General features: G+C 44.5%; 1 protein-coding gene across 3 annotated transcripts; it reads left to right on the forward strand.

Moving 5' to 3' along the window:
• The first annotated feature begins 343 nt into the window (after positions 1-343).
• LOC124008203 (metastasis-associated protein MTA2-like) lies at positions 344-27908 on the forward strand. 3 transcript variants are annotated; one of them, XM_046319308.1, is made up of 19 exons: positions 344-777; positions 6258-6325; positions 7021-7038; positions 7267-7360; positions 8544-8661; positions 9195-9258; positions 9540-9657; positions 16212-16314; positions 16806-16905; positions 17130-17318; positions 17607-17681; positions 18632-18690; positions 18776-18876; positions 20991-21130; positions 21546-21774; positions 21892-21981; positions 22207-22328; positions 24585-24733; positions 25582-27908. In XM_046319308.1, the coding sequence occupies exons 1-19, from the start codon at positions 750-752 to the stop codon at positions 25733-25735; spliced, it is 2019 nt and encodes a 672-aa protein (XP_046175264.1). In that variant the 5' UTR covers positions 344-749; the 3' UTR covers positions 25736-27908. The 3 variants fall into 3 exon arrangements, with proteins under 3 accessions (XP_046175264.1, XP_046175265.1, XP_046175266.1); XM_046319310.1 differs by having other exon boundaries at positions 433-441; XM_046319309.1 differs by lacking the exon at positions 7021-7038 and having other exon boundaries at positions 345-777.

The raw sequence follows: 27908 nt of genomic DNA on the forward strand, positions 1-27908 counted from the left end.
TACACCGTAGCGCTAAAAACTGTATGCTATCGAAATGAACGCTAGAGGGGAGTGTTGTTCAAATTATGACCTTTGATGCAGTAAGAAAAATGACAACTCAATGTAGATTTTAGAGGAAGTCTGATGGAAGGCTGTTTCTCATCAAAGTGCTCATCTGCATACTCTTCATGCGAAATATGCGAATCAGATTATCTGCCTTCAGTATTACTTTACAATAATGTTGGTGTTGGTGATGGTTGGAACAACTCTGTCTTGCTGAGAATTGTGTGTGTGTGTAATAAGTAGCCGGAGTTTTCCGATTCGAAGTGACATTTTCCGGAGATGACGTTTACAAACGAGGGGGAGCAGTGTGTGTGTATGTATGTGTGTGTGTGTGCAAACTGAGCGGAGGTGAAGAAGAGGAGGATGAAGCTGGGAGCTGAGGATGGGAGGAAGAGTGGAGTAAGAGACAGGCTAGCTATCAAGGGCTGTGTATGCATGCCTGCCTGCAAGTGTGAATGCGTGAGTGAGTGTGGAAGAGGGAGGTGGTTATCGGACTGAAACAAAAGACGCATTTTGGAACCCCGAAACATTGCAACGGAAACTTTAAACTTTTACCCGCCAGAGCTTGGCTACTGTGCCGGGTCCCGGCTTTGTTTCGCGGCGGGTGAGGTCTCTAATAAATGCAGGGATAAAATAGCTCCAGATCGACATTTTTAACGCAGGCGGGGAATCCCTTTGGACAGTGTTTTGTTGGGGGTAACGAGAGAATGGCGGCCAACATGTACCGAGTGGGAGGTAAGTGTTTTTTAAATTTATTTTGAGGAGCCCTCACGGTGAATGTTAGCTAGCTATGCTAGGGTAATTAGCTGGCTGATTTGCATTCGCTATCTAGCGAACGGTTGTTATTTCCGCGAATGCTGGCCACCAAGTTAGCAGGCTAGTGCTAGCTAACTTAATAGCGAGACGTGTTAAATTAGAACGCGTTCGTTGGCTAACGACCTAACGTCAGTTGTATTTTACGACTAGTTAGTCCACTTGTAGTGTAGTGTAGTATAGTCAACCAAGTTTTTATATATAGCCTGCCGCTAATTGCTTTGTTGAAACCAATGATTTATGTCATTGGCTGAACCCAGCAAGTTAACTTGAGTCAAACATGGTTTGACCAGCAACCTTTTACAGTCAGGCTACTTGTTATCTAGCTAGCTAGCTGTATATTTTTAACTCGCAAGTCAGCTTGCTAGCTACGTAGTTAGCGTAAATTAACGTTAGCATGCACGGCAATAAAATGTATTATCGTTGGGGAAGACGTGTTGTTACACTTCAAACTACTCTGCAATTTGTAACATTTTGTAGTTACTGTCATTTACTATTTAGCTGCATTGTTTAGCTGCCAAGGTCAATATAGTGCATTTAGCAAAATAACAACACTGAGGTCTGCATGTTAAAAAAGCCGGTAAACGTGCGTTGCGTTAGGTAGCAAAATGGCCAGAGTTAAGCCGGCTCCTCAATCCCCAGGGTGGACCGCTTAATTTGATAATCAACATTGCAATGATATGCGATACTATTATTGGTGGTGCGAAAGATGATCAACATCAGTGATCCTGACTTGGTTGGTGCAACGTTGTTGTAATTCACGTTCCCTTTCATGTCTTGGCTCGAGTCAGTGTTTTGGTGGATGCACAGCTACTGTGTCTGTGAAATATAGCCATACGTTCTGGCTATTTTATCGATGTGTAACGTTTCAACAAGAGCGTCTGTACTTAGGTCACGTTGATTAAACCGTGCTGTCTGCTTTCTGTGCATAATGCAACTTGAACAATATAGCCTACAGCAGGCATTGAATTCTACATCATTGATAGAGACATACAGACGTCTTGCAATATATGTTGATGTTGCGTTGGGCTGTTTTACAGGCAACAGCATAGATGGATTTAACTACTGACTGTCTGAAAGACATGACACTGCTGAGACTATTATTTCTTCCATGTCATTGTTTTAGTTGCAGGATTATGCAGTCATTAATTTCACCTCTACTAACATGACAATTTCAGTTTGGCATTTCAGCCTTTTAACCCCCCCACCCCACCCACAGTGCTCTATGCTGACTTTTTTTACAAGTTGAAAAATATTCGAGGTAATAGAATCCGTAATTGTTCAAGGTGCACTGGTGCTCCTAAATAAAAAGTCGAAGTTGCACCGCAAAACATTTAGGTGCTTATCCGAGTAAAATGGTCTCACTGTAGAGCCCCTCCCCCCTCGGTCATCTTGGCCTTGAGACTGTGCCCGAGATGGCACTGCCCCACAGATGGTAGTGTCTTCCGGCCTGTCTGTCTGCAAGGCCTGCTTGCCTAATCCCTCACAGCACTGCATCCTAGCACCTCAGAGCGTGACAAAATGCTTATTAACCCATGCACCGTCACCCTCCTGGGGGGAACCTTCCCAGCAAGCGCTCAAACAAGGCAGCCATTACATCTATTGTTGTTCCACAGCTGAGGAAAGTGGTGTTCTTGCCAATTTTCCTCGCTCCAGTCAAGGTGGTCACATGAACCACTGCCTAGCAGAATAAATATCCAGTTGGGTAGCTCTGGGCCAGCGTTTCCGAGTTGGTGTACTGATCTAGAATCAGCCCCCCCCCCTGTCCATTCAATCTTATTCATTGTGAACTAAAAGGTTGAACTTATCCTTTATCAGCACTCCTACTCTGAGACGTGCTATACATATGGCCACTAGTCTAGTATGCAGTGGTGTGTCAAGGAAACTTGTTCTTGTCGAATATCATTGTATAATCAAAATGGTGTGTTTAGCATATTCTGTTATCTTCCCAAACAGTAGAGACAGACCATACACGACTGCTCTCTTCTTTTGGCTGCTAAGAGTCCTTGAAAATGTTTTCATGCGACTTCCCTCAATAGTTGAATGACTCACAGCTACTGACTGTGTTGCTCCATGTCTGTGGTAGAGTTTCGGCTCTGTAATGAAATGACGTGTCACTCTTGACAAATTGTGTGTTGGCTATGAAATTGTGCTCTAATTATTCATTTGAATATGAGGGCGCTGTGTTATATTTGCTCAGTTGCGGTTATTTCTGAGGGTCCCACATGTCATAGCTTTGCCATTTTTGTCTGGACCTCGTCTGATCTTGGATAGTCTGCTGGATTTAGGCTTGCTACTGTATTTAAACATGCCTTTACCTCATGTAAGATCACACGTCCCTTCTGGTGAATTTTGTTTTAAGCTGTTACTTGTCTCCATTAGTTGAATTGAATGCCTTGGTCTCGGGCTAGGTCCTGCTTTATAGCCAGAGGAGCCCATTGAAATCAACATTTTATTTGTCACATGCTACTGAAAAACAGATGTAGACCTTACCGTGAAATATTTACTTACGAGCCCTTAACCAACAATGCAGTTACTAAATAACTAGAGTATAAAATAAGAAGCAACACAATAAAATGACCAAAACAGGGCTGTATGTGTGGGGGTACAGGTTAGTCGAGGTAATTTGTACGTGTTGGTAGGGGTGAAGTGACTATCCATAGATAATAGACAGTGGCAGGCTGGATACGGGTCCTGTTGATATAGTGGCGCAGCGGTCTAAGGCACTGCATCTCAGTGCAAAAAGTATCACTACAGTCCCTGGTTCAAATCCAGGCTGTATCACATCCAGCTGTGATTGGGAGTCCTATAGAGCGGCACCCAATTGGCCCAGCGTGGTCTGGGGTATATAGCTCATGGAAGGAATCAGTGCTACTGGGAATGCATCAACGGTGTAAGGGGCTAATGCAGGGTCAGTGAGATTGAGACCCCGGGACCCAGGCTGACCCTATTGACTGTTTTGTGACATTTGCTTGGTTACATGGGAGTTCATCCTATAGAAGTGTATGGAATTGGTGAAAATCCACTCACCCGTGTTTCAGTCCCAACAGCAACATGCTATTAATGGATTGTAGGTTGTTAGTGCTTGCCACGGGTGTTTTGTAAGTAGCAATAGATGACCTGGTAAGACTTTGATCCTAAAACGATAGAGCATCCATTGCTTCATGAAAGGGCAGATCCTCACGGCACCGCAAGTCATTATAAATGTATAGACATAATTAGGCAGTTCTTCAGATTTTTTTTAAGGGCTCCCTCCACTCACTACTCTGAATCCACCCACAAGCACCTAACACACTGCGCCACAACTGCCACCGTATAGTAACTGCAATAGACGAGAAGCATATTACGCTTCCTGCGATTATTTGTCCTTCAAACAACAATTGGTCATATTGAAATGTTTAACCTACAAAATGAACATCGTAGGCATCTGGTTAATGCTGACTGACTCTGAGTGTCTGAGCTGAGGTTGTCTTTTCAGAAGGGCAGATTGTGATCCCCATTCAAAAAGCCCCTGGTCCTTTGATCCGTGAGGCACCACTTTAGTCTGCTGTCTCCCTGTCTCTCACCGTTTTCATCCAGGCAGGCACGGAGCCCCCATAGCGTGGAGAGAGGGCTTCATGTTTTAATTTGTCCCGCTGGGGCAAGACCGAGAGCCGAGAACATCGATGAATATTGAGAAAGAGGGGTGAATGGATGACGGGAAAGAAGAGGATGTCAGTGCTGTGTGCGGTCTTTTCTTTTCTCTTGAGCCAGTGTCTGTGGTTACATAATGGCAGCGGGGGAATTTCTCCCGTCATCCACGACGTGTTCTTTTAACCTAGGAGCGGAAAATATTTTTGGTATCTCTTGATTGTTCTGGCAATTCTCACATAGAAACTTAATTGGTAGGGATGATGATTGTTGTCTAAAAATTGGAAAAATCAAAGGGTTGCTTGCTTTGATAATCATATTTTTAATGTTGAATACATTTTAATGTGAACATTTGTATCTGGATCGTGTACAGTTCACAGATCACAGGGTCTCAAATTGTCCTAAAATGTCAAATTTCATCCGGATTTTCAATAAAGCGGTTTATAAGACACATGTAAAAAGCATCCTTCCTCCCAATGAAGTTTTTTATGTGAGAGTTGCCAGAACACTCTGAGATACCGAAAATATTATTTTGCTCCCGCTTGTGTGGAATTGCCCCTGGGCTACATCCTGTAACTCTCATTCTATAGAATATATATGATTGCTGATGCATTCCAATGTTGGTGTCCGTCTTACTGTTAGTGTCCCTGATCATATCCAAGGCGACCGCATTGCTCGTAGACACCCATTTTCAATATGTTTTCTGTATTAGCCAGGTTTGACTGGCTATGTCTTGGTGTAGACAATGTCCAGTCTCCACGATAGTTATAGATATTGTCACATAATTTGCTTGTATTTCCAAGATGAATGTTAAACAGAGCTGTTGATTCATCAGGACAGTTATTTTGCTGAGAGTTACGTTACAGGGCCTTTGGCTTTTGCCAAATGACCTGCAAATGACCCCTAAAACACACTGGTGGGGTTCCCCTTCCAAAGCACTGCTAGAACCAAAATATTGGCCACGCGAGCCAAAATATCACCTGTCCATGCCTTAATCACCGGCGAGAAATAATTTAGAGTTTTTTTTATATTGTAACCTAAACCGTATGAGTAGCCAAGGCCTATAATACTGGGCATACCAAAACAATGTTGGTGTGTCTTCAAAGACTGACTTCTCATCTGGGTGATTAATTGATTAGCCTATTATTTAGACTTCTCTACTTCAGTCATAGGCTACTATCAATGGGCTCTGGGGAAGAGATTGAGGTCCACCAACTCTGTAGACAAAGACAGGGTAGGTGAAGGTGCTGGGCTTTGTCCCATTTTCTTTGTTGAGGGGGGTCTCTTTTCAGTAACACCAGCATCTCTAATAATGTCATGAGATATATGAGGGAAATTCCCGAGATGTCACATGCAAACAGAAGTCATCTTATAGTGGTACTGTAGTCTGGCGTAGCCTAGGATGGCTGAGTGAATATTGGCTCACTTGTCCTTGAAATGGCAGACACAGACGGGGTGTGTTGTGCAAGGCTATTAGCTCTCCCACCAAGCACCTGTAAGCTTTTTGATGGATTGATTTTGCCTGGTGAAAGCCTGTCAGAGTGGTGGTCGACGTCATCTGCCATTAGTGGTAGTGGGTTCCCCTTAGTCATATCAATAAGTGACTGTACCAAGACTCCGACAGAGTCCAGTCTCCACACAGACTCATTACAATGATTCTCCTCTGAACGTGTTAAGAGTAACCGGAGAGGTCAAGTTCAAAGTCATGCTCTGAATTGAAATGCTACAGATTTTTATGATTCATATGACTCAGACTTTTCTTTCCCTTTCAGATTACGTGTACTTTGAGAATTCCTCCAGCAACCCCTACCTAATCCGCAGAATAGAAGAGCTCAACAAGGTTGGTACAATAATCTGTCCTTCACACCTACCCTCTGATTCGGAGCGTTTACATAAAAACTCGCTGACATTGACAGCCCCATTTTGTAAATGTTAAGCTTTTCATATCTGACCTGAGAGCCTGTGTGTCTGTAACTCATTTCAACACTGGGGTGGTGATGGTGGTAAAACACACACACACCCAGAGAGAGAGATTCACACACACCTCCCAGGTTCTAACCACAATCTCCCCCCCCCTGTCACCCTCTTCCCGACGTATTGTGCTTTCGTTAGCCAGCCAGGACTACTACAGTAGTGACAAGATGCTGGTGCAAGAGCCATTACGTAATGCTGCTGGCTATAGCAGTAGCATAGTGGCGTATGACACAGCCTTGTTTCCCAGTCAAAGGATTAAGCTCATTTATATAACACTCTTAAATGGAAGGGGTTGTGGCGAGCACCACTAGCAGAACTCTGTCTTCTGTGCACTAATGGAAGAGGAGGAGGAGGAGGGGCAATAATAGATATTATTATGACTGAGGCTGCGTCTGAAAATTCCCTTCCCTACGTAGTGCGCCGCTTTTGGGAAGAGCCCTGGCCAAAAGCAGTGCCCTACATGGGGAATGGGGCGCCGTTTCGGACATTACCTTGTGTGAATTAGATGAGGAGCCCAACATTGAGGCCTCAGTTTTGTGGTTTCTCTCTCCCTCTCTTCAGATCATGGTTAATCCAATGGTAATGATGGAGAGTCTCGCGTCACCCCCTCGTCACTTACAGCCCCAGTTTAAGTTGTAGCATATATTCAATACATTTGATTCAATTCAAAATGGCCAATTTTTTTCTTCCATTCATAGATGGGGAAATCGTATCTATGAATGTGGCATGCCGTTCAGAGAATAATATTGTGATATTCGAAGTATTGGCCGGAAGTGACTGACCACTCTTGTCGCACATGTCTCTCAGACGGCCAATGGGAACGTGGAAGCCAAGGTGGTGTGTCTGTTCCGGAGGCGGGACATCTCTGGCAACCTCAACACTCTGGCCGACAGCAACGCGAGTGAGTACAACAGCCTTTATGTCCGTGTAATCTTATCGCAGTCCATCGGTGCTCTGCTCCTTCACCGTGTTCAGAAAAAGATCCTGCCTGCCTTTTTCTTTTCTTTTTTATGTATTTTTTTCTTGTGGGTGGGGGTGTATACATGATGGGGGGGGATGGGCGCCTCAGGTTTGACGCACAGGGTTTCCCACTTGGTTTCCCACTTGGTCTGGCAGGGACTTGCCGGACAAGGGGAGGGAAGGAGGGTGAAGGGGGCGGGGGTTGAGGGGTGGCAGGAGGGGTTAACAGAGAGAGGTTCCTCTACCACACCCCACCAATTGCCCCCCCCCCTCTACTGACAGGGTTTCCTGTGGCTGAGTGCAGGGGCGGAGTCCGTGGAGATGGAGCGATAGTCCTGCCCAGTTCGTTCTCTCCCCCCTCAGTGCTCAATCCACCACCACCCCACACATTTCTGACTTGCCCGCCTCAAATTAGGAATGTGCCATTTTAGTCGTGTAAAACTAGATATAGTACAAAAACAATTTCCATACGGGGAAAAGCAATGTTTCTTTATCTACACAGACTAATTTTTGCCTGCCAGGTCATATAGGCTATATGCAGTCCTTTGTTTACATTGACTGTAAAGCTTCAGTGGGGCTTTAGTAGGTCACTAGAATAGACCAGAAGAGTTTGTCCTTCAGAGTAGGGAATTATTTTCATTGTCTGGTATTGGTTACACATAAGTACAGTTACAAGTTAAAGTTCCAGGTCACAGGTTATGATAGACTTGCACTTGTCACAGTAGATAAAAGGACAATGTATATAGTCAGTTTCACTTTGCTGTTCAGCGTGTTTGATTTCAATAAAGATTCTGCCGGGGGCTGGTCTATTGGCAGTGCTTCCACCCCTGAACCACACATTCCCATGGCGGCAGCGGTTGGATCCCGTGTTGCGTCACTCACTTTCTGAGCTTTATCCCCCTCTTTCTGTTTCCCCATCTTCATTTCTCACCGATATCTGTCATTTAAGACTTGAAAATGTCAAAACCAATACACTGTGGGATCGTTCTCCCCGTAGCCACAATTCTCAGTTGGTTATATTGATATGAATTGTGTGATTGAACAGATCATGACTATTAGAACCCATCTAACTGGGGAAATGTGCTTTGTCGCTAATGTGTCTTTTTGTGTTCTGCGTTTCATAGGAGACTTTGAGGAGGAGTCCAAGCAGCCCACTGTGTCTGAACAGCAGAAACACCAGCTGAAGCACCGAGAGCTTTTCCTCTCTCGGCAGTTTGAGTCTCTACCTGCAACTCACATACGGTAAGAGAGAGCGTGCGTGTGTGTGTGTGTGTGTGTCCTCCTGAGGTGGTCTCACCGCATAGCGGTAGCTGCAGACAATGGTGCTGCCGTTCAACCCTTTCAACTCTGACGGGATATGGTGTCATGTGACAGGACTGATATGCACAGTTAACTCTCAACCTGGAACGTTATCCTCTCTGGCCCATTATCCTCTCTGGCCCATTCACAATCATTAAGCCACTGTGTTCAAACTGTCCCTTTCTATAACATGAACAATCGCCACTGTTCAGGCTCCTGATTTTAAAATGCAGTAAGTGACGGTGTTATGACTGTCAATCATGTAACTGTGTTGAAATGGATCTTTCCTGTTCTGAAGTTCTTTCCCAGGATCTCCACAGACATTCTATTGTTTTCCAGTGCCTTATTGGGGATATAGGCTTGGTACAGCAGCAGGGTTAGGTGCAGCTCAGTTCCGATTAATGCAGGGTGCTGTTTTGACCTCCTGAATAACCCTCGCTCTGTCTCTTCTCCTGGCGCCTCTCTCCCCTCCCCAGAGGGAAATGTAACGTCACCCTCCTCAACGAAACGGACGTCCTCGCCGGGTACCTGGAGAAAGAGGTGAGCTTCAGCCTCTCTCCAAAGCGTCACTGTTCATCACCAGCAAGTCTGTCCCACGTATTACATTGACTACTGCACTGTCGAGGAATTTATGGCAAAGGAGTTGTGCATGTTCTGCTAAAAGTGGTTAAAAAAAAATTAGGACTACCTTTTTTGAGTGAGGACCATTGTATCAAAAATATTTTTTTTGATACAATAAAGCACTGAAATATAGCGTCTATTGGCTGAGAATGTATCCTCTCAATCCATTCCTAACATCTGTTGTTCACCTTTCTGTCCAGGAGTGTTTCTTTTACTCGCTGGTGTTTGACCCGGTTCAGAAGACCCTCCTGGCGGACCAGGGAGAGATCCGCGTAGGCTCCAAGTACCAGGCCGAGATCCCTGACAAGCTCGCCGAAGGTGTGTGTGGGGGGGCCTGGCTTAACTCTGACCTTTTGGAATGGGCTATCACGTTGTGAGATTCTGCCCCGTCATAGGTGTCTGTTAGTGGGAGAGATGATTTGTCCCCTTAGATGTTGCACGTTTTGGATCTCGGTATGGGTTTTTGTTTGATTTAAAAACCCACTACTTTCTGCTCTGCTTGTGGCGCCAGTGCTTCCTTGTTTGATTGCCAGTGGTAAAAGTACAAAAAGGCTAGCCAGCTGAGTTTGAACCTCCGACCGTGCCCTAGGGCATGTTGTTTCACAATGAAAAATAAATATACTCACGAATGCTGTCCTCTTGCTTGGTGGTGGAAACACGTTCAGGAAGCCTCCGCTCGGACCGGTTTGTTTGACCATTGTCTCCGGCTGGGTTCAACCTCCTATTGGAAGTCGGGCTGACTTTGTGCGGAAGGTTGGGTGGTGGGAGTTGATAGGGGTGTCATCCCGAGTGAGGCTCATTCCGGTTTCTCTGGCAGTGTTCAAAGTCTGGATTCCGGGGATGATATTCAATCACTGATTGGCTCTGGAGTGTGAATCGGATGACATCAGTACATTGGCGGTGAATACGACTTTGGTGTTTTCTCCCCCGTGGCGAAGTTCGTCCAGCAGCGTTGCTTACCCCTGTTTCAAAGATTTCCCCGAAGGGTGGCGAGTTACGCACGGTTGTCAGGAATGGTGGAAATGAGAAACAAGCGTGACAAAACAAAATAATTATCCCGGAGCTCTGCCCCTTCAGGAGATAATATATGGGATACTTTGAGCGTGCTCCATCCAGTGGCGGGCATGCATAGTTTCACCCTGAGGGGGTACAGTCTGTGCGCTGTGCATCCTCCTTTTCGCGGCGTCATTATGTCAGTGTTCCCAGGGGTCATAGCAACTGTCTTAAGAGGAGATTTTGTGTCTCTACTTCAAAAGAGGACTATTCGGGTGGTCCCAGTGTCAGAAGTACAGAGTGGTTGTTACAGCCAGTACTTCATAGTTCCTGAGAGTCCCATTCTGGACTTGCGTGTTAAAGCAGTTATTTATTACTGTCGTTTAAAAAATAAAAAAACAGTTTTTTCATGTCCCCCTCCATCCTTGACAAAACATAACTGGAGTCATAACCAGTTTTAGGAGTGCTCGTAATAATGGTTTTCCCACGGTGCCTCCCGTCTCCCAACAGTAAGGCCTGCTCCGCTCATTCTTCCGACAGTTAAGTGCAGTGCCCAGCTGATAATCACATAACTGCTTCGAAACTGATCCTTAACTATGCAAAACTAATTTCACACACGCACAACAACAGATTAATAAAATTAAGTAAAGTATGATTGGGGGGGGGGGGGTGAGTTGATGAGCGAGGGGAAGCAAATGTTGCATAGTTATTAATCACCAAATGTGAATGAAGAACAGGGCGGGCCACTCTATTGTATTGCTCCATTCTAATCTTAAAATGGTATGTACCAAATATCAGTCCACCGAATCAAAGGAGTCTTATCAGACTACTCTGACCTACTTGGGGTAGGCTACACAGTGAGAGCATTATCGACACTTATATTAATTAAAATGCCATTATTGCTTTTGTGTTGAGTTTCACAATCTATCAAAGCCACTTGGCGCTTATAATGGTATTTAGGCTACTGATGTTTTCATAATTTGACCGCACATTTTAGTGGTTGTTATATATTTAGTTGTTATAAGAATATTTTGTGTTCCAGCACATGTCCTTTCTGTTTCATAGTTGTAACAAAGGCACTGCATGAATATAATTGATTGAACTCTTGAATTGGAGTGTTTTGGTAGTTTTTTTTTTTTGGGTTGTAGTGTGTTTTTGTTTTTACTTATAGCCTACAGCCCTCAAACTCAACTCTGGACCTCGTATTCAGTGCCACTTCATTTTGTCATTGTCCCCTCTAATCAGGGACTGATTTAAGACCTGGGACACCAGGTGTGTGCAATTATCAGGTAGAATAGAAAACCAGCAGGCTCTGGACCTTGTAGGGTAATGCAATTTTAAAGCTGATCCACCCCTTGAAAAAAAAAATATTCAAAAAATAAGTTGTTGACTACCCCTGGCCTAGAGTAACAATCTAATGAAAATGCTGTTATTATTTGAAATAAAGATCTGAAGGACGCATATTTTCATACGCTATACATTCTCCCTATCGCCCCTCACCTTTTCTATGGTGGTGGAGGAGGCTTTGGCACCGGTGCGGTGCCAGAGGATCAGAGTATTGGCCTATCTGAATGATTGGCTAGTCATAGCGGAGCTCCGCTGGTTTCCCATATTCAGTCTCTGGGCTTGACAGTGAATCACAAGAAAGTAGTTTGTCTACGGCTCAACACATTTCGTTTCTGGGTCTCGTTCTGGACTCACTTCTGAATCATGCTCTTTGTTCGCGTTCCGGCTCTGTCTGGCACGCTTTCAGCTGGGGCACTCGTGCTTTTCGCGTGTGCCTATGGTTATTGGGTCGGATTGGCCTCTATGATAGCTGTATTGCCGCTGGTATGTCTGAGGCATCTGTTTCAGCTGTGGTTGCTACGTGTCTGTCCGCTTCTCGCCATGGATTACTCAAGCCCTGTCGGGCCTAAGGATGTTGAATCCTTGGGGAGACCGGCGAATGCTGTTGCAGGGGGTTCTCGTGGGCCGGGTAGTGTCCCCGCAGAGTAATCATGATAGGCTCATCCTTACTGGGATGGGGGAGCGCTGTGTGTGGGCTACTCTGAAAGAGGGATTTGGTCAAGAGCTCAAAGGGCTCTGCATATCAACAATCTAGAGCTACTGACTGTTTTGCTAGCGCTGAGACGGTTCCTTCCGATGTTGTAAGGCCAGCATGTGTTGGTAAGGTTTGACAACAGGACGATGGTTGCATACATCAACAGGCAGAGGGACGCGGCCTCTCTGACAGCATGTAGTCGGGATCTATTGTCCCAGGCGCACGGGAGGATTTGGCACCCGCGACCGCAGATAACGGCTCTGTGTGTTTGGCACCTGAAGGCTGAATTTGACGGCTACGGGGTTTACCGAGATAGTTGTGTACATAAGTGGTGCGCATTTGAGGGTTGGTGTCAGGTTGAAGGATTTTCTCATTGTCTGTGCTCTTTGGTAGACATGATAGACACTTTTTGAGCAGGACTTTTCTTTTTCCACATTTCCGGTTTACACTATATGGCCAAAGGTATGTGGACACCTGCTTGTCAAACATCCTCATTCCAAAATGGTCATTTATAGGGAGTTTGTCCCCCTTGCTGCTATAACAGACTCCACTCTTCTGGCAAGGATTTCCACTAGATGTTGGAACATTGCTGCAGGGACTTGCTTCCATTCAGCCACGGGCACTAGTGAGGTCGGGCGCTGGTGTTGGGCGATTTAGGCCTGGCTCGTAGTCGGTGTTCCAATCCAATACATCCCAAAGGTGTTTGATGGGGTTGAGGTCAGGGTTCTGCGCAGGCCAGTCAAGTTCTTCCACACCGATCTCAACAAACATTTTTTGTATGGACCTCGCATTGGGGCGTTGTCATGCTGAAACAGGAAAGGGCCTTCCGCAAACTGTTGCCACAAAGTTGGAAGCACTCCAAGGTGACGTTACGTCCTAATGCAGTTTGCGCCCAACATTATGCCTATGTCTTACAGGTCTTTTCCTTTCTCACCACCACCGTTTGCTTCCAGTGAAGAACAGAGGTTGCATGGCCTGTGTCCAGTGCACGCTTTACGAACGTACAGTGCATTCTGAAAGTATTCAAACCCGTAGCTATGAGACTTGAAATTGAGCTCAGGTGAATCCAGTTTTCTTTGATTGTCCTTGAGATGTTTCTGCAACTTGATTGGAGTCCACCTGTGGTATATTCAATTGATTGGACATTATTTGGAAAGGCACACACCTGTCTATATAAGGTCCCACAGTTGACAGTGCATGTCAGAGCAAAAACTTAGCCATGAGGTCGAAGGAATTATCCGTAGTGCTTCGAGACACAGATCTGGGGAAGGGTACTAAACAATTTCTGCAGCATTGAAGTTTCCCAAGAACGCAGTGGCCTCCCATCATTCTTAAACGGAAGAAGTTTGGAACCACCCAAGACTCTTCCTAGAGCTAGCTGCCTGGCCAAACTGAGCAATCGGGGGAGAAGGGCCTTGGTCAGGGAGGTGACCAAGAACCCGATGGTCGCTCTGACAGAGCTCCAGAGTTCCTCTGTGGACAGAGAACCTTCATGATTGAAAACCATCTCTGCAGCACTCCACCAATCAGGCAAGACTGAAACCACTCCTCAGTAAAAGGCACATGACAGTCTACTTGGAGTTTGCCAAAAGATAGTTAAAGAACTCTGACTGTAAGTAAAAGATTCTCTGGTCTGATGCTGTTGGGGTGTTTTTCAGTGGCATGGACTGGGATACTGGGTTTGTGGGAAAGATGAATGGAGCAAGGTACAGAGATCCTTGATGAAAACCTACTCCAGAGCACTCAGGATCTCGGGTGAGGGTTCACTTTCCAACAGGACAACGACCCTAAGCACACAGCCAAGACAACGCAGGAGTGACTTTGTTGAGTGGCCCAGCCAGAGCCCGGACTTAAACCCGATTGAACATCTCTGGAAAGACCTGAAAATAGCTGTGACGCGATGTTCCCCATCCAACATGACCGAGCGTGAGAGGATATTCAGAGAAGAATGTGTGTGGAATGGGTGTGGCAAGCTTGTAGCGTCATACCCAAGGCTGTAATCGCCGTCAAAAGTGCTTCAACAAAGTACTGAGTGAAGGGTCTGAATACTTAAGTAATTGTGATATTTCAGTGCATTTTCTTTAATACATTCTGAAAGAAATCCTGTTTTTGCTTTGTCATTATGGGGTATTGTGTGTAGATTGATGGGGAGGGGAATGTTTTAAATCCATTTTGGAATAAGGCTGTAATGTAACAAATTGTAGAAAAGTCAAGGGGTCGTAATACTTTCCAAATGCACTGTCTATGGATAGGCACAAGCATGTCTGTGTTTGTGATCAGCTTTTTTTTGTCCGTTTCGCAAATCCAGCTTGGGGTAGGGTGCTTTATAAACTGTGTCATTCTAATTGGATTATGGAGGCTATCTCCCTGGCGTATAGCAAAGGGCAAGGGTTGCCTAGCGGTATCCCTGCTCACTCTCTACTAGGGGTGTGGTGGCTTCTTGGGCATTGTTCGGGGACTTGCCGATTGTTGATATCTGTGCTGCAGCGAGTTAGGGTTCCCCACATACTGTACCCATGTGTTTTTTTAATTGCTTGGCTGTAACTGCTTCCAGTGTGGCTCATAGTGTTCTTATGGCTGGGTCTGGAGTGGCTGTTGAGCAGCGTGCAGGTTGCATATTTATCCGGGTTACCACAGTTGCCCTGTGGGATTTAGCCTTGGGCTTGCCTTGGTTTCCTGCAGTGTGCATGATTTCAAGTTTTTCAGATTCAGTGAAATCCTTAGGTGTCTGTATGAGGCCTTTGAAACCGGTTAGGTCTATGGACTTGGTCGATGTTAGACAGCATTTTGTCTGGGTTATCACAGCTTCCCTGTGGTGTTGAGCCTTGATGTGTGGCACACAGTGTGCATTTATCAGGGTTACCACAGTTCCCTGTGGGTTTGTACCTTGGGCTGCTGTGGCAGTGTGCGGATACTCTGTTTCCAGGTTACTGCATGTTTTCTGTGGGTTTGATCCTCTGCTGCCGTGTTTCATCGACTCTGGTCGATGCTATGTAGCGAGCGCGTGCGCTTTACCAAGTCATGACAAGTGTTGTATTGGACTTGTGGTTCTTTTTTTGTATTTTCAGACACTCATGTTAAGTATTGTTCCAGGACCCGTGGGGTCTGGACTTTGGGTGCGGTGGCAGCGTGTCAGTACGCACTAGCCAAGTTGTAGCAGGTTCTGGTTCCCTATGTTTGGCTATGACAGTACACGTTTTTCGACTAAGTATTAAGGGGAAAATGTGTTTTCTGTAACACCTTTTTGGAGCCGGTGAAGCCTTCTAGTTTGGTACCCTTTGAGCCAGTTTTGGGCATGATTGTATGTTCCCTGTAGTATGTTATACTGAGTGACTGACTGACTGACAAAGGGAACGTATAGTTATGAATACAACTACTCTTCCCAAAAGGAGAGAACGATGTATAACATTTTGGCCCGCGCAGTCAGGTGGGGTTGGGCTCGCTGAAGAGCGGTACTGAATTGAGGAAAAAGATGCGATCCCCGGTTTTATAGCCGGGAAGCCGGGGCTTCCAAGGGTGGACTCTGCATCTATTTGCCCGTTGTGCGTGATTTCCGTTTGCTTCAGGATTTGAAGCCCCATAGTATGTTATACCTCGTTCCCTCCTTCAGGGAACAGTAGTTAGATTCATAACTGTAAATGTTCTTATTGGAGATTTTGCTCCCCACTGAATACGCCCATGGATAGGGCCCTTCAGGCAGGTGGTATGGTAAGCTGCTGCCCTCTTATTTTATGTTCCCTAGTGTAGCCAGTGTTAAGTTGAACCAGTGTCTTTCACTATCTGCTGCGTCATTAATTAACGTGTCTGATCGTTGTTCTATTGGTATTGTCCCTCACAGGTGAAACACACACCCGTATCCAGGAAAAGCTGGAGACCAAGGTCTGGGACCCTGACAACCAGCTCAAAGACCCCCAGATTGACCAGTTCCTGGTGGTGGCTCGGTGAGTGTCCCCCGGTCCCCCTTCATCTGTCACAGGTTGCCCTGGTTACGTTACAACCCGGCCCTGTTGCTATGGAGGTTCTTGTCGTCGGGACGTTGTCAGGGTGCCTTGTGAGCTTGGTGCAAATTCTGATTTGAGTTTCGAAGTCCACCTTTTGGTTTAATTGTAGCACAGTCATTTCCTGTAGACCTCTTTGAATGATCTTGCCTAAGCAGTGTAGTAGCAGGAGGACCCCAGTCAAACACACAGCATGTTTGTCCTTGTTTTTGGAGGGAATAGACATTGTAGTGAAAGTCCTTGATTACATCAAGCTGGAGTGCCATCTTGTGGCCATATGATGTAAATTGACACATTTACTAAACCCCATCTGATTGGGTATCAAAATGCCCAGACAAAAATAAGTTCGTAATGTGTGTTTCAGTACTGGGTTTGTCATAGATTCTAATTATGATATTTGATGGTTGTGTGTGGTGTGTGTGTGTGTGTTCCAGTGCTGTGGGTACGTTTGCCAGAGCCCTGGACTGCAGTAGCTCCATCCGTCAACCCAGCCTGCATATGAGTGCTGCAGCAGCCTCCAGAGACATCACACTGGTGAGACACACACACTTTGTCCATGTCCCATGGTGACGAGACAGTCAGCAAGTCCTCCACTACCCCCTAAACTAACGGACATCTACCTTGCTGTAATTTGTAGCAGAAATGTACATTGTATCGTAATATTTATCTAATACTATATGCAATATCACATGTTTACAAAAACCTGAATAATGTGACCTGTGGTGCCAAAATCACCACGACCTAATCCCCCCTTCTAGTTCCATGCCATGGACACCCTGCAGAAGAACGGTTACGACCTAGCCAAAGCCATGTCCACGCTGGTCCCACAGGGCGGGCCGGTCCTCTGCCGTGACGAGATGGAGGAGTGGAGTGCCTCGGAGGCCATGCTGTTTGAGGAGGCCCTGGAGAAGTACGGCAAGGACTTTAACGACATCCGCCAGGACTTTGTAAGTAGTGAACACTCATCTCAATGACACCCCTACGGTCCTTCATTCATGACTCCAAGGTCATGTTCATTAGGGCACACAATGGAAAATGCTATAAAACATTTAGCCAAGAAAAGCAAAAATGATTCCGTTTGCCCCTACCTTTTTTTTGGGGGGGGGGGGGTGGTGTGTGTCTTAACACCTTCCTTGTTGTCATGATATGCACCTATTGGTGTATGTTCTACTGGTCACAGATGGCATTGGTGATTCTGATTTGTGTGGTGTTTATACCTCTTCTTTTTTTTTTAGTTACCATGGAAGTCACTAGCCAGTGTGGTCCAGTTCTACTACATGTGGAAGACTACTGACCGCTACATCCAACAGGTAATTCGCCTATCAATGTCAGTTGTCAGTTGTTTCACTGATGTATAAATAGTAGTTTCATTCACGCCTATCAAATGTTATTAGTCACATGCGCTGAATACAACCGGTGTAGACCTTACAGTGAAATGCTTATTTACGAGCCCCTAACCAACAATGCAGTTAAAAAATAATTTGGACAAGAATAGGAAATAAAAGTAACAAGTAATTCATGAGTAGCAGTAAAATAACAATAGAGAGACTATATACAGGGGGGTACCAGTACAATGTGCGGGGTCACCAGTTAGTTGAGGTAATATGTACATGTAGGTCTTAAAGTGACTAAAGTAGATAACAGAGTAGTGGTGGTGTTAAAGAAGGGGGGGGGGGGGGGGTGTGCGCAGGTAATGCAAATAGGCTGGATAGCCATTTGATTAGGTGTTCATGAGTCTTATGGCTTGGGTGTAGAAGTTGTTTCGAAGCCTCTTGGACCTAGACTTGGTGCTCCGGTACCACTTGCCATGCGGTAACAGAGAGAATAGTCTGACTAGGGTGACTGGAGTCTTTGACAATTTTTAGGGCCTTCCTCCGACACCTGGGGTATAGAGGTATACACCTGCCTGGTAAAGAGGTCCTGGATGGCAGGAAGCTTGGCCCCAGTGATGTACTTGGCCGTACGCACTACCCTCTGTAGTTCCTTGCAATCGGAGGCCGAGCAGTTGCCATACCAGGCAGTGATGCAAACAGTCAGGATGCTCTCGATGGTGCAGCTGTAGAAGCATTTGAGGACTCATACAAAATGTTTTCAGTCTCCTGAGCGGGAATAGGTTTTGTCGTGCCCTCTTCACGACTGTCTTGGTGTGCTTGGACGTTGTTGGTGATGTGGACAACAAGGAACTTTAAGCACTCAACCCTCTCCAATAACCTACTTGCTATTCCTGTGCTAATTGTATCAAATGTTTATACCCTTTCAGAAACGACTAAAGGCAGCAGAAGCAGACAGCAAGCTGAAGCAGGTGTACATCCCCACCTAGTGAGTATCGGTCTGAACTGCATTCTCCTCAATATTACTATCCTTGCGTCAAATACCATTATGACACATTTTCCCCTTCCTCCAGCACCAAACCCAACCCCAACCAGATCATGGCTCCTGGTAACAAGCCTGGCATGAACGGGGCCGCTGGCTTCCAGAAAGGACTGAGCTGCGAGAGCTGCCATAGTGAGTACATGTGTGTCTTGAAAGTCTCTCTCTCTCACTGTATTGATACATGCGTGTTTGTACCTTTTAACGTCATGCAATTTTTTACATTTTTTTTGTGAACAAATCTTTATTCATTTTCTTGTTGGGCGGGGCTACACGCACAATACACACGTTCAGATAATGTAATAGTTGGCTTGCATCACAGAGCCAAAAAGTATGTGTAAAGGGAGAAAGAATACATAAATGAGCCTCCTCCCACCCCACCACTTGGAAACTATGTTTCCCACCCCTCTCCAGCAACCATCCCATACCACCCCTTGTCTGTGGGTCTGAAAGCAAAGAATGTAAAACAGATAAAAATGTGTACATTTACACTATCCTCAGAAAGAATTCACACCCGTTGACTTTTTCCGTATTTTGTTTTTACACTCTGAATTTAAAATGGATTGAATTTCAATTTTGTCACTGCCCTTCACACAATACACCCATAATTTCAAACGGATATTATTAATTACACTTGGGATGGTTTATCAATACACCCAGTCACTGCAAAGATACAGCTCTCCTTCCTAACTCAGTTGCCGGAGAGGAAAGAAACAACTCAGGAATTTCACCATGAGGCCAATGGTGACTTTAAACTCTACAGTTTAATTGCTGTGAAAGAATAAAACTGAGGATGGATCAACATTGTAGTTATTCAACAATACTAACCTAATTGACAGAGTGAAAAGAAGGAATCCTGTACAGAATAAAATGTTTTCAAAACATGCATCCTGTTTGCAATAAGACGCTCAAGTAAAACCTTTTTTTAAGGTATCTGTGACCAACAGATGCATATCTGTATTCCCAGTCATGTGAAATCCATAGATTAGGACCTAATTCATTCATTGAAATTGACGGAATTCCTTAAATGAATTGTATCTTAGTAAAAAAAAAAAATGTTGCATGTTACATTAAATTAGTTTACTTTGTGTGTGTCATATATATTTTCATGTTTGGCCTTAATAGATGTTTATTTATTGGGCTTTAGCTCAGATTATTCTTTAGTCAAATATATTTGTCCAGGCCTCAATTGTTTTTTGCCTCTCACCATTCATTCGCACTGTTTGATCATTCGTATGTTATAACTTCAAATACTAACTGTATCCACTTGGCAATTGGGAGTTGGTGAGGTGAGTGCCATCTAAGAGCCAACATAATTTTTGCTTTTTGCAGTAATAGTCTCTGATGTATTGATCTTCAAGGAGCTACCATCGTTAAGTAGCATTAGTAGATGCAAAGTATTGAATATTTACATTCATGCACTTTGGAAATGAATGGTGTAATTTTGTCCCAGAAGCATTTAACTGCAGGGCACTCTCACATCGTGTGAGTTAGGGGACACGGTGAACAGTTGGGAGTTGGGGCCAATTTCATTGCAAAATGTTTCTTGCTGTTAAATAGTCTGTGAACAAACTTAAAATGTGTAAATTGATGGTTCGGATTACGGGATGCCATGGTCATAATTTTCCATTTTCTGTGGTTAAAGGGTTGTTCATATTCACTTAAATCTGTGGACCATATTTGTTTTTAATAGCTTGCTCAGAATATGAGCTTTCCAAAAGTAGTTTATATATTATAGAGATCAGTCCTTTTGGGAGCCCAGATAATCATTGGCTGGTTCGGTAGTTGGGATTTCCGTGGGACTCCATAGGCCAGCATACTAGACCTAAGTTGTAAAAAAGGAGTTGCCTGATAATGTTTTTCAAATATAGGAATGTTTTCAAACCATTACAGTCCATGATATTGGCATGGGTACGGATTCCCAGTTACGTTGTTATAACATTTTGCGCCAAATAGAAAATTGTGTGCGCAATAATCGGACCAAAGCGTAGTTTACATTAAGGGATAGAGTGAGCTCAAAGTATTGGGACAGTGACACATTTTTGTTGTTGGCATCCTCCACCGGGATTTGTCTATGATCTTCAAAGTGTTTTGGGAGGGATTGAGATATATCGTCGGCGTGGTCCGTCGATTGGGGATACTGGTGTAAATTCTTTCGATTGTCTAATTGCCAGAGCCAGGGGCTCCATGGACGATACAAATAGTGTTACTTTTCTTGTGAGCTAATACACACACCTTGCCTCTTCCAGCTGCCCAGTCAGCACAGTGGTACGCATGGGGTCCTCCCAACATGCAGTGCAGACTGTGTGCCTCCTGCTGGATCTACTGGAAGAAGTATGGAGGCCTGAAGACCCCCACACAGTTAGAGGGCGCCGCAAGATCTGTCTCGGTACGTCTGCTTTCACTAACCAGCTTCTCTAAACCTCGGTTCATCTCCGTAGCCTTAAGTGATTTCCTTTCCTTTATCTACATTGGACAGGGAAGGGTGCGTTCATATTTTCATTTCATAATTCCTAGTGGGCTTTCACCTACCCTGTGTTATCAGACCATTACAGCGGCAGGAGACAAGGAGAGGACGCCACTGTAGACTAGACTAGTGAGATGGCTGTGCTCGCCGGAATCTTACAGACATCCCTACGCTAACCCTTAATCTTACCATAAACCCTTAGTTAACCATTTTAAATTTCAACTTTAATGGGGGGGGTAGGAATGTCCCAAGGATCCTGGATAGCATGGACCCTATTCAGTCAGTCTGACCAGTCATGATATTGCAATGTGTTAACTTGACTCTTTTGGCCCCTCAGGAGTCCACTCCGCGCGGTCACATGACCCGCCAGGAGGTGCAAGGCCTGTCCCCGTTCACGACGAGCGGGGGGCGCGCCAAGCTGCTGGCCAAGAACCGGCAGACATTCATCCTGCAGACCACCAAGCTGACTCGTATTGCCCGCCGCGTCTGCACTGACATCCTGCAGCCCCGCCGCGCGGCACGCCGCCCCTACGCCTCCATCAATGCAAACGCCGTCAAGGCCGAGTGTGAGTAGAGGAGATACTTTATACACACACACACAGTGTGTATATGTAGACACCCACACACACTCAGACATGTGATTTTCACACATGCACTGCTTATCGTCATCTTTTCTTCCTCAGGTATGATAAGGTTGCCTAAAGCAACCAAGGCCCCTATAAAGAACCGCTCTATCCCTCGACCACCGCTGGCCACTATAGTGAAGGAACTGGGTGAGAATCTACCAACCACCAGAGAGCTCCTAAGAGATCTTTTTATTTATTACTTCTCAAAACAGCATTGTGAACTATTGGGACTCAAAACACTTGCCTGTAGCTTTCCCCTACAATCCTCTTTTTTAATACTCTTTATAGCTTCAATGCAATAGTTAGGCTTCTTCCTGTTGTAAGTGTCTTGATTTTGGTTTGTGATTTATGCCTCCCCTGTCCTCTCCCTAGCCATCCAGGCTCCACTCAAGCTGAAGGCCCCCAGAGGCGCTCCCACACCCATCAACCGCAACCAGGCCAACCAGCCCCGTGGGGGATCAGGCCTGCTCGGGAAGAGGCCCTTTGACAGTAGCGTGAGTACTCCTCAGTCCTCACACACAAACACACCACAACCACCATTTTGACTTCCCCGATCTGTCAGTCACACCATATGTGACACTGACTGGTTCTTGTTTGGTATAGTCGGCCTGTTATCTTTCCTCTGTTAATGTAACCTTGGATAGCGTCTCTTGTCCCAGGCTACTCAGACTGTGGAGACGGAGAGACTAGCAAACTGGTTCTGGTTCCTCTGTTACAATGGGAGATTCACTATAACCGATAAATCTGTTGACCATTAATTGTCGGCCGATATTAGCCTTTCACAGATATATATATATATATATATATATATGCTTTATCTGTGGAATAAAACTTTTTTATTAAAAAAAAAAAATATATATATATTTTTTTATTCCACAGATAAAGCGCCAATATTATATACATAGAATAAACATACGTCTGCACATTTGCGGTCATTTTTATTTTATTTTCAATGGTTGCCTGACGAGGGCTCTCTACCATCTGCTCATTGAACATCGTTCAGACCTAGGTCACAATGTGCACGAGTTGGCATGGTGGTTTGACAGTGAGTAGCTTGTTACAGCCAGTGTATTTGAATAGGTAAATCATCAAATGTACACTTCAAGCAAGCAGCCCTGTCCTCATCACATTCTCACTTAGTTAACATGGTTAGCTTAGCTATCAAGCCAGCAAGGTAATTAGCTTAGCTAGCTAGCAATCTGTTCTACTAATGTGCTGACACTCGTCCTAGATACAAAAATAACTCTTACTGTCTGGTCATATTTGAGCTATGGGAACGTGCGACTAAAACCAGTGTGGAAAGCATTTGCCTGCATGTCCCTTGTGACACATTTGGTAGAGCATGGCGCTTGCAACGCCAGGGTTGTGGGTTCTCGTCCCACGGGACCAGTGCGAAAAATCTATGCACTCACTACTATTAGTCGCTCTAGATAAGAACATCTGCTACATTACAAACAAACGAAATAAATGTTTTCAGTCACCATTTGCAGTTGAAATGTATAGTCAATACATTTTGTATACCACCCTGTATCCCACTGCTGGCTTGTCTCGGAAGCTAAGCAGGGTTGATCATGACCGGTCCCTGGATGGGAGACCAGATGCTGCTAGGAGGGCCAGCAGGAGGCACTCTTTCCTCTGGTCTTAAAAAAAAAATAGCCCAATGCCCCAGGGCAGGGATTGGGGACATTGCCCTGTGTAAGGTGCCGTCTTTCGAAGGGGACGATAAACAGGTGTCCTGACTCTGGTCACTAAATATCCCATGGCACTTATTGTAAGGGTGTTAATCCTGGTGTCATGGCTAAATTCCCAATCTGCCCCATGTACCATCACGGTCCCTTAATCTTTCCCAGCTTCCAATTGGCTCATTCATTCCCTCCCCACTGTAACTATTCACCAGTTCATTGCTGTACATGAGCATGTGTTCTCAGTCAACTTAGCTGGTAAGTGGTTAAATAAATAAAACATTGTATTGTTTAACAGTGTAATGAAGCAAACATTGTCGTAATGAATAGCTAGCTTTTGCTTGTCATAACAAACTCTCATTGCTAGGTTGCCATTAAGTGTTTGCATGACCTTTTGATTCGTGTAAACCCTGTGGTATGTCTACTCAATACAAATGCTGACACCTAGTGGTGACATTACAAATGGCATGTTACTGCATTTCAAAGCTTATTTGTGAACAGTGCAGTTTCAGATTTACTCTGAGGCAATTTAATTCAGCCAGCCACCCTTTGGTGGTTTAGCACAAACACTTCTACATACTTCATATCCACTGCTGTAGATAGGCATATCTTTAAGTGGTAGCTAAAAAGGTAAACTAAAATAGTTTTGTATTTACTGTCGTATTTATAGAGGATAAAGTTGGTTTTGATGGATATTCTGTAAACCAGAAAATGTTCTTAAATGTACATTTCTAAATATTTTGTTAAGAATTCATCATTTAGAGTGTCTGCTTATCCTTTGGAGCACAATTTGTGCAAAAAACATTTGGGATAAAAACTATATCGGCAGGGGTATTGGTAATCTTTTGCTTCCATAAAATTGGTATCGGACCCAAAAATTCCATATCAGTCGGGTTCTACCACTGTCCATCTCCCTCCTCTACCTTTGCGCAAAACAGCATCACCACAACTTGGGCCAAGTGGCTACACACGTACACACACTTGCATGTGGCACACACAAACACTCACTTGCGTGGCACACTGCGTCAGCGCACACACATCTTCCCTCACAGTTCTTCTCTCATTTAGTCACAGGCGGCAGGGCTGCCGTTCCCCACCAATGGGAGGCCGTTCACATCGGGCATGAGGACCACCTCACAGTCGGTGATCAAGCGTCAGAAAGTGAACCAGGGAGACGCACCCAACCCCGTGGTGTTTGTGGCCACGAAAGACACCAGGTACTGTCCTTTTGTACAGAGTACTTTTTGTATCTAGTAGCAAGCAGAAATTGAGGATACTAATTAAGATTCTGTCCTTTTTTTTGTGTTGAAAAATATACAGTGTTGTACCCTGAGTGTACAAAACATTACGCTGCTCTTTCCATGACACAGACTGACCAGGTGAATCCGGGTGAAAGCTATGATCCCTTATGGATGTCACTTGTTAAATCGACTTCAATCAGTGTAGATGAGGGGGAGGATTTTGAGACATGGATTGTGTATGAATGGGTAAGACAAAAAATATTTCAGTGCCTTTGAACGGGGTAGTAGGTGCCAGGCGCACTGGTTTGAATGTATCGAACTGCCACACTACTGAGTTTTTCACACTCAACCGTTTCCCATTTGTATCAAAAATGGTCCACCACTCAAAAGACATCCAGCCAACATGACACAACTGTGGGAAGCATTGGATTCAACATGGGGCCAGCATCCCTGTGGAATGCTTTTGACACCTTGTGGAGTCCATGCACCGATGAATTGACGCTGTTCTGAAGGCAAAAGGGCTGCATCTCAATATTAGGAAGGTGTTCCTAATGTTTAATACATTTGTTGTACATGGAATACCTGACATAAAGGGTATCAATCAGGTCTCTATGGCAGTAAATTCAATGGGATAAAAAAAAATTTAACCAAAAGGTTGCATTTGTTGATTAATGCATAATATTGCATTCAACTAGTTTGAAGACGAGAAGGATTCACTTCTTTGCACCTGTGCACTTTGACATTATACTCCTAGGAGTGCAAATGTGGATCTTGTCAGCCCTATAGCTAATTCACTGTGTGTTGTGTGTTTCTCTCCTCTTAAGGGCTCTGAGAAAACACCTGACTCAGTCTGAGATGCGGCGTGCAGCCAGAAAACCTCACCTCCCGGTCAGGGTCAAGCTGCCCCTAGGTCCCCGGACCCTGGTTCTGCCCACCCTGCCATCCAGCACCAGCGAGCCCATCGTCCTGGAGGACTAAGGGGGGGGGGGGGCTGAGACCCCACTGCGACACGGGGGGCGCACCACCCTGCACGCCCACCTGTTAGTGCAACAGCGCAACGCCATACCAGTCCAGTAGTTGTTTTCTGTTGTCATATTTTTTTTGTTCTGTTACCTCCCAAAAGCTGACGTGCTGCTCACCACACACACACACTCACACTCACACACTTTAGTGACACCCACATGCATACTTTGCATTGAGCTCACACATACACATGCCAACATTACTTCTCTACACACACTTACACCCACATACACACACTAGGCTTTGGGCTTTGTAGTATTTTATTCTGGCTCTTTTTGCTTAATTATTTTGCTCCCCTTTTTTAATGGCAAATATTTTTAACTGTGTAATTTAAACTCTGAAATATTTCTCATCCTGAAATAATGGTGTTAAAACACTTTATTTTTTCCTCCAGGTCTTATTTGTGTAAATATTTGCAGCTTTTTGAGGGGGTGACACCAATTTGGTTGGGGATGTGGGAAGGCCATAGAAAGAAATGGAAATACTAGAAGGGACAAAGTCTCTCAGACCACAGCAATTTGACTGAATGTCCATTCTAGTTATTCTATTTCTATTGAGAAGGCTAAATGGGACAGGAGTTTATAGCATGTTTATTTTGATTATTTTTCCAGGAAAGTCTATTTAGATGTTAATGAAACCATGTTCCTTCATAGGTCTGGGAGGTTGAGGTGAAGTACTTTGTATGACTCATCATTCAAGCATACTTGTCAAATAATCATATTCTACTTTTGGACACTCATTCTGTTAGACTTTAATTTGCACTATCAACCTGCCCCCTTTCCACACACCCAAATAACAACTGACCCCCCCCCTATCTCTCCACAAGCCTATCAGAAGTTACGTTTGATAGTGAGGGGGGGGGAAATGCTGTTGGCCCCTAGGAGTTTGAGCTCTGTTCTTGTTTGTCATCACAATCCATTTGAGTCCTGCCTTGTCTCCTATCACTTGATTGTCATGCTTGTTACAGCCACGTTTTACCCATCCGGAGGTGCGTTTTGGTTTTGACCTGCGAGAACAACCTCTCGAGTACAACGGTCTTGCATCATCAATACAATGGTAGGGGGGAGTAATGGTTTAGGAAAAGGTGTAATGTAGGTTAACAAGGGTAGAAGACATTCATTTCATGTTGGTTTGGAAGATATTCAAAAGTGTGTTCTGGATGTGGATTTGATGGGTTACTGTGGTTTGAGACATGGAATAGATGCTGTTGTCTTTAAGGCCCTTATTGTGAGTAAGATGGGTTATTTTTAGTGAAGGAGACCGAATTAAGCCATAAACATTCAAGGTGTGTAAAACTCCATTCTAAGATGGCCCCTGAGCATGTTGCCACCTGTACGTATAAAACATGCATTCAGATCCCCCACCCATAGGTTAAGTCACAGCAGTTATGACAATGGACTGTTTCGCTCTTGCTTTTTGAACAGATTATGTTACGAGCTGGTCGTCAGAATGTCATTACTAAAGCAGCAATATGTATTGACTTGGGTACAGAAGTCAAGTTTTTAATGATATGATGGGAGAGGAATCTCCGGTGATGTCTTTACTTGTGGATTGATTTGGTTTGAATCTGTATTTTTGTGTTTTATGATGAAAGGGTGTGTTAGATTAAATCGATGCTTAATTGGATATTATAATTCCTCATGCTCCCTCAGGCATTGGGAACTGACAGCCAGTACTGGGGTAGAAATGAAGGATTTATATGCAAGTTTGGTCCCAATGTGGGCTTTTGTAATGTTTCTAAAACAAATTTTAAGTGTTAAAATGCTTAGTGAAAATACTAATCTGAAGAAGAAAAAAACTTGGCCTATTGATAATGTCAGTTTTTTTTATATAAAACCTTTTAAAAAAAGCTTGTAATTACTTCATATTTTGGAGAAGGTTCAAATACTGTACATGTGAACATTGCTCTCTGTCATTGAGTGGGTTTGGGATGGGAGACTGGGATGGTTGGCCATCAAACAGTTGGGAGGGATGGAGAGGGGGTTAGAATTTTGTATGTTGGAGAGATAATTATGCTACAATTACATTTTTTTCTCAAGTGTTTTTTATTCCAATGTGTCTGTATCCTTTTAATGTATCTTGATAAGAAAATAAATAAAGATTTTTTTTCTTTGTGGTCATATACACA

This window comes from Oncorhynchus gorbuscha, linkage group LG21, assembly GCF_021184085.1.
Source record: "Oncorhynchus gorbuscha isolate QuinsamMale2020 ecotype Even-year linkage group LG21, OgorEven_v1.0, whole genome shotgun sequence".
Classification (NCBI taxonomy): Eukaryota; Metazoa; Chordata; class Actinopteri; order Salmoniformes; family Salmonidae; genus Oncorhynchus; species Oncorhynchus gorbuscha.

Bases quoted from the DNA above. Each gene is read 5' to 3' on its own strand.
- LOC124008203 (XM_046319308.1), top strand. From the start codon at position 750: ATGGCGGCCAACATGTACCGAGTGGGAG. The intron at 8,662-9,194 runs GTAAGAGAGAGC...TCCCCTCCCCAG, and splicing joins CTACCTGCAACTCACATACG to AGGGAAATGTAACGTCACCC. The intron at 17,319-17,606 runs GTAAGTAGTGAA...TTTTTTTTTTAG, and splicing joins ACGACATCCGCCAGGACTTT to TTACCATGGAAGTCACTAGC.